The 7,172-nt window shown below is 32.3% G+C and overlaps 2 protein-coding genes across 2 annotated transcripts; both read right to left on the reverse strand.

The window, feature by feature from the left end:
* Window positions 1–5: 5 nt before the first annotated feature.
* On the reverse strand, window positions 6–1,607 carry LOC139877258 (UPF0496 protein At3g19330-like). Its single transcript, XM_071864668.1, has 2 exons — window positions 1,469–1,607; window positions 6–1,370 (listed from the first exon to the last, which is right to left on the reverse strand). The coding sequence occupies exons 1-2, from the start codon at window positions 1,539–1,541 to the stop codon at window positions 334–336; spliced, it is 1,110 nt and encodes a 369-aa protein (XP_071720769.1). The 5' UTR covers window positions 1,542–1,607; the 3' UTR covers window positions 6–333.
* A 513-nt stretch (window positions 1,608–2,120) lies between these two features.
* LOC139876393 (uncharacterized) lies at window positions 2,121–2,365 on the reverse strand. The gene has a single exon (XM_071863706.1). It carries the CDS (start codon window positions 2,351–2,353, stop codon window positions 2,162–2,164), a length of 192 nt encoding a protein of 63 aa, XP_071719807.1. The 5' UTR covers window positions 2,354–2,365; the 3' UTR covers window positions 2,121–2,161.
* Window positions 2,366–7,172: the final 4,807 nt, after the last annotated feature.

The raw sequence follows: 7,172 nt of genomic DNA on the forward strand, positions 1-7,172 counted from the left end.
AAAAATGTTACATACTATGGTCAAATCGAAGGATCTGTTTTCAATACTAAAGTATTTCGCTCGAGAGCTTGAGTTTCTAACTGTTATGTCAGTAAGACAATAAAAGTCTGTTACACAAAGAAAATAAAAGAATACTTCAATAGTTTCAATAAACTGTCATGGTCAATAAATTTATGGATATTTCTAACTACAACCTTTAAAGCTGTTGTTAACGCGCATAAAAGTATTGTACATAGCGGTTACACGTTAACTTTAAGTTGACGGTTACTTAATTATACAACACATGTATGCGTGTTAACAACACTGAGGACTGTCATTAGAAAAATCCAAAATTTATTCAGTTGAATGGTCATCATGGTGAAGCTCAATTAACTGAATAAGTTGACGCCTTGCACGGTTTATTGCAGCAAAACTTAAGCACAAATGTTCTTCAAGATCTGTAAGCTGTTTTCGGAAATAATCATTATTCCTTTTCAATTGCCTCGAAACCTCCATAATCGAATGCATATCCTTCCCTCTCCATAAACCACTTCGTATAAAACGTTTATTAACCTCAAAATCCGAATACAAATGATTCACAAGTCTCTCGATCGTAATTATATCTTCATGAAGTACAAACGTCACTCGTTGTGCAGTATCCAACTCCTGTAAAAGATACCGCTCGTTTTTCTCAATCTTCGAAGGTATAATCGCAGGTAAAAACATCGTTGCAGTAAGCGCGACTATCGCGTGCTTCGCGATAATCACTCCAGCTATAACAACACCAATTGTGACAGCTATTAAAGAAACGGCGGAACCTATTGTGACCCAATGAATCCAACGAATACGGGAGTTTGACTTTTTGATTAGACTCTCGAGTTGACCGTTTAGATCCGAGAAACAATTTCGCATCCCACGCACGTTGCGGGACCCGGGGCTAGGGAACGGGTTCTCGAGTTGTTCATATTTAAGAAGAAGATCAAATGCACGGTTACATTGAGGTGACGATAAATAGTCGGTTTCAGAGTCTAAAGGAAGAATATGAAGTAAGTCATCTAAAGGTGCAATAAGCGAACGTACACGTCTAATAGATTGAGTAAGTTCGAGACATAAACGAGCTTTATTTTCGCTATGATCAAAGAATGACCATAGAAGATCGGTTACGTAACCGGGTTTTGCACGTCGAAGAATTTCGTCAACGAAATCACGATTTGGGCGAAGAACTTGTGATAAGAGTTGGTCTTGTGTAATCTCACCGGGTCGTTCGGTTTCTATATCTAGAAAAACACGTATCTCACTATAAGAACTTGTTTGTAATGCTGATGCGTACTCGTTAGTTAGTGTTGGTGAAGGTTGAGATCCTGATCTTGAAGTTATATCAGCTGAATTCCCTTCATTAATCAACAACCAGACAAAATCGATCACATTAAAAGTATATAATATAATATAACTATATCATAAATAGAACTAAAAAGTTCAACAAGTTTACCCTGAAACGGCACTTGATGAGAACGTAAGTTTTCAGGTGTCGCAGACTCTGATGGCCTTAGACAATGAAGCATGATCAGGTCCTCAAGTTATAATTATCGCGCTTGCGTACTTATAGAATCAAACAATAGATACACTCTCTATCTGCATTAGAATCAATATTTTAGTTCATGTTCATGATGGAAATATGCAAGAAACGAAACTTCCTACGCGAGAAACGGTTCATAACGCACTATTAAATTAAAGATAATTGGATCACATTACATTCTAATACTTATTAGATTAAAAAAAAAAATGCATAAAAACACCCAGTTTTATTCTAAATTGAACTATATGACTGAAAATCTGCATCAGTGTACATCGAATTTGGGATATAAACAATGTCAAGTTTGTGAATTTGTCTCCTTATATATATATATATATATATATATATATATATATATATATATATATATATATATATATATATATATATATATATATATATTAATTCACAAGTTATGCAGGTGTTCTATTTAAATTAGAGCATAGTATACACACAAATGTACCTTGATAAACCCTAATTTCATAGCAGGAACTAAAACCCTAGCAATATCACAAACAATAACTCAAATTATAAAATTGAGTGAGGGGAAACAAAAAGCAAGTACCTAATTGAATAAATTGAATGAATGAAAAGAGTAATTTATAAAGTTTAATCTTCTTGTAGAAGTTTGCGAAGGCGGGATTTGACGTAATCGGAACGCGCTTTGGCACGCGCCTGTTGCGGACCTATGTTAGCGAATGAAAGGTACGCGCCGGCGGCGAAGAGAGTTGCGCCGGTGATGAAGATGATGGCGCTGCCGGTTAATTGGTTTCGGGTTGGTGGATACGACCAAAACACCATTTTCCAAACAACGTGGCGTGCAAGTGTGTGTTTTTGGTGTGTGAAAGGGTTTATGTAAGATTTTAGACTCATACCTTAAACCAAAAAAGAAAAAAGAAAAAAAAAGTTTTATATTTTCGTAAGATAGCATCATTGGTCCTTAATTTTGAGTATATTTGTCACAACCAGCTGGTAACTGGTAAATAAGTAAATTTTAACTTTTATTCTTTACCTGGCAGCTGATTTTTTTTCAAACGGCTTAAAATTTTATTAAATAACTAACGAAACGTTAGAACGAATAAAATGCAAAAAATACAAGATGAAAATTTATAATGAAAATAAAGGAGACATCTTGAGACCAGTTACATCTTTTCTTCGTGAATCTAGTGTATAGCCAAATGAACCCGGTCGTAGCAATGTTATCAATTACGTGGCACTTTCGAAAGGAGCGGTCTTTGAAGATGATACAGTTAAGTAATCTCAAGATATTCCATAGGTTATGAGTCGTTGGTTACCATGAATCGGGACTCTTTCTATCCAAGTCCAAAGATCGTCTAACGAGGCCCAGTTAGTGATGTGTAAGTTGGTCCGCTGCGCCACTTTAGTCCAATTCTATTTACTAGTATTGCAGTGAAGAAATGGGTGCTTCTTATTTTCAGCACGTGTTTCACAAAAACAACAATTCGGGTTATCTATCGAGATGTTACAATCCATAAGATTCCATTTTGTAGCAAGTCTGTTAGTTTCATGCGCAAAATGAAAACATTGATCTTGATAGGTACTTGCTTATGTCAAATTGTGTGTACGCTGAAATGAGCATGGCCTCGAGAATCTATTAAATTACGAGCTGACGAAAATGAAAACATGATCATGTTCCACATCCAGAAGTCTGCCGAAGATGAAAGATGCACATTAGTAAAATGTTTACAAGATCACGCATATTGGATATTTCAACACCGAATCTTGGGTTCCTACAACAGGATAACACATGATTGTTATTAATGCAACGAGAGGCATATGTGCAATCTTTATTATTCATAAGAGTTGCGAGGCTAGGGAAAAGTGTTGCAAAAGGAGTACCATTAAACCAAGGGTCAAACCAAAAACTTGTTTGGTGAAATGTCCCGTTCATATTGATTATAAACGTTCCATATTAATTGATTTCGTCGCGAGGTTTTGACCTCTATATGAGACGTTTTTCAAAGACTGCATTCATTTTTAAAATAAGCATAACCTTTATTTTATCGATAAAGGTTTAAAAAGCATTACGTAGATTATCAAATAATGATAATCTAAAATATACTGTTTACACACGACCATTACATAATGGTTTACAATAAGAATATATTACATCAAAAATAAGTTTCTTGAATGCAGTTTTTACACAATATCATACAAGCATGGACTCCAAATCTTGTCCTTATTTTAGTATGCAACAGCGGAAGCTCTTAATAATCTCATAAGAATAAACATGCTTAAAACGTCAACAAAAATGTTGGTGAGTTATAGGTTTAACCTATATATTATCAAATCATAATAATAGACCACAAGATTTCATATTTCAATATACATCCCATACATAGAGATAAAATTCATTCATATGGTGAACACCTCGTAACCGACATTAACAAGATGCATATAAGAATATCCTCTATCATTCCGGAAAATCCTTCGGACATGATAAAAACGAATTCGAAGTACCAAAGCATCCGGTACTTTGGATGGGGTTCGTTAGGCCCAATAGATATATCTTTAGGTTTCACGTCGATTACTAATTCTTAGGCTACCAAGCAAAAGGGGCATATTCGACTTCGATCATTCACCCATATAACGTAGTTTCATTTACTTGTGTCTATTTTGTAAAACATTTATAAAACTGCATGTATTCTCATCCCAAAATATTAGATTTTAAAAGTGGGACTATAACTCACTTTCACAGATTTTTACTTCGTCGGGAAGTAAGACTTGACCACTGGTTGATTCACGAACCTATACAAATATGTACATATATATCAAAGTATGTTCAAAATATATTTACAACATTTTTTAATACGTTTTAATGTTTTAAGCTTATTAAGTCAGCTGTCCTCGTTAATAACCTACAGCTAGTTGTCCATAGTTAGATGTACAGAAATAAATAAATATAAATTATCTTGGATCAATCCACGACTCAGTGTATACAGGCCTCAGGCTAGGTCACAACTCAAACTATATATATTATTTTGAAATCAACCTCAACCCTGTATAGCTAACTCCAACATTACTGCATATAGAGTGTCTACGGTTGTTCCAAAATATATTATATAGATTGGTCGATATGATATGTCAAAACATTGTATACGTGTCTATGATATCCCAAGATTACATAATATATATTAGAATACATGAATAATACAATATAAGATTATTAAGTTATGATTTGTATAGAATTGTTATAATATTTCCCGTAGCTACAACAATAAAAAAATATCCAATCTTATTTTACCCATAACTTCTTCGTTTTAAATCCATTTTGAGTGAATCAAATTGCTATGGTTTCATATTGAACTCTATTTTATGAATCTATACAGAAAAAGTATAGGTTTATAGTCGGAAATATAAGTTACAAGTCGTTTTTGTAAGAGGTAGTCATTTCAGTCGAAAGAACGACGTCTTGATGACCATTTTGAAAAACATACTTTCACTTTGAGTTTAACCATGATTTTTGGATATAGTTTCATGTTCATAAGAAAAATCATTTTCCTAGAAGAACAACTTTTAAATCAAAGTTTATCATAATTTTTAATTATCAAACCCAAAACAGCCCGCGGTGTTACTACGACGGCGTATGTCCGGTTTTACGGTATTTTTCGTGTTTCCAGGTTTTAAATCATTAAGTTAGCATATCATATAGATATAGAACATGTGTTTAGTTGATTTTAAAAGTCAAGTTAGAATGATTAACTTTTTTTGCGAACAAGTTTAGAATTAACTAAACTATGTTCTAGTGATTACAAGTTTAAATCTTCGAATAAGATAGTTTTATATGTATGAATCGAATGATGTTATGAACATCATTACTACCTTAAATTTAGTAGGTAAATCTACTGGAAGTGACAAGAAAATGATCTAGCTTCAAAGGATCTTGGATGGCTTGAAAGTTCTTGAAGTAGGATCATGACACAAAAACAAGTTCAAGTAAGATTTTTACTCTAATTAAGATAGTTTATAGTTATTGAAATTGAATCAAAGTTTGAATATGATTATTACCTTGAATAAGAAAGATAACCTACTGTAAATAACAAAGGTTTCTTGATCTTAGATGATTACTTGGAATGGATTAGAAAGCTTGGATGTAAACTAGTAAACTTGAAAGGATTTTCGAAGTGTTCTTGAAGTGTTCTTCCTAAGATGATTATAGCTTAATTCTTGAAGTAATTTTTGATGAAGATGATGATTAGCTACTGAAAAAATTCGTTCATAAGTGTGTATGTGTGTGTTGAGAGAGAATTAGAAAGAGAATTGGAAGTGAAATGGAGTGAATGATGAGTGGTAAGTGGTGAGTGGTGAGTGGGGTTAAAAGGAGTTCTAGTTAGTTAACAAGTTCATGGTAGAAGTTAAAATTGATTAGTCATACATGACATAATCAAGAGTGGAATCTCATGCTAGTTCCTATTGGTATATACCCACAGTAAGTACGTCTAGAAGCTGTGTATAATACGGGTATGAATACGACTAGAATTCTTGATGAAAAAAGAATGGGAATGTAATTGTACCCATTTTCGTTAAGTATTAGTGTTTTGATATATGTCTTGAAGTCTTCCAAAAGTATATTAATACATCTAAATACACTACATATATATACATTTTAACTGAGTCGTTAAGTCATCGTTAGTCGTTACATGTAAGTGTTGTTTTAAAACCTTTAAGTTAACGATCTTATTTAATGTTGTTAACCCATTGTTTATTATATCAAATGAGATGTTAAATTATTATATTATCATGATATTATGATATATTAATATATTTTAATATGATATATATATATATATATATATATATATATATATATATATATATATATATATATATATATATATATATACATTTAAATGTCGTTACAACGATAATCGTTACATATATGTCTCGTTTCGAAATCCTTAAGTTAGTAGTCTTGTTTTTACATATGTAGTTCATTGTTAACATACTTAATGATATATATAATTATCATTTTATCATGTTAAATATAATGTAACAATATCTTAATGTGATACATATGTATTTAGTAAGACGTTGTAATAACGATAATCGTTATATATATCGTTTCGAGTTTCTTAACTTAGTAGTCTCATTTTTATGTATATAACTCATTGTTAATATACTTATGGAGATACTTACTTATCATAATCTCATGTTAACTATATGTATATCTATATATATATATCTTCATGTCGTTTTTACAAGTTTTAACGTTCGTGAATCGCCGGTCAACTTGGGTGGTCAATTGTCTACATGAAACTCATTTCAAATAATCAATTCTTAACAAGTTTAATTGCTTAACATGTTGGAAACACTTAATCATGTAAAAATAAATTTCATTTAATATATATAAACATGGAAAAGTTCGGGTCACTACAGTACCTACCCGTTAAATAAATTTCGTCCCAAAATTTTAAGCAGTTAGAGGTGTTGTCGTATCTTCTGGAAATAAGTGCGGGTATTTCTTCTTCATTTGATCTTCTCGTTCCCAGGTGAACTCGGGTCCTCTACGAGCATTCCATCGAACCTTAATAATTGGTATCTTGTTTTGCTTAAGTCTTTTAACCTCACGATCCATTATTTCGACGGGTTCTTCGATGAA

The sequence above is a fragment of the Rutidosis leptorrhynchoides genome, chromosome 11, assembly GCF_046630445.1.
Source record: "Rutidosis leptorrhynchoides isolate AG116_Rl617_1_P2 chromosome 11, CSIRO_AGI_Rlap_v1, whole genome shotgun sequence".
NCBI lineage: Eukaryota > Viridiplantae > Streptophyta > Magnoliopsida > Asterales > Asteraceae > Rutidosis > Rutidosis leptorrhynchoides.

Bases quoted from the DNA above. Each gene is read 5' to 3' on its own strand.
- LOC139876393 (XM_071863706.1), bottom strand. From the start codon at position 2,353: ATGGTGTTTTGGTCGTATCCACCAACCCGAAACCAATTAACCGGCAGC.
- LOC139877258 (XM_071864668.1), bottom strand. From the start codon at position 1,541: ATGCTTCATTGTCTAAGGCCATCAGAGTCTGCGACACCTGAAAACTTA. The intron at 1,371-1,468 runs GTAAACTTGTTG...TGATTAATGAAG, and splicing joins TCATCAAGTGCCGTTTCAGG to GGAATTCAGCTGATATAACT.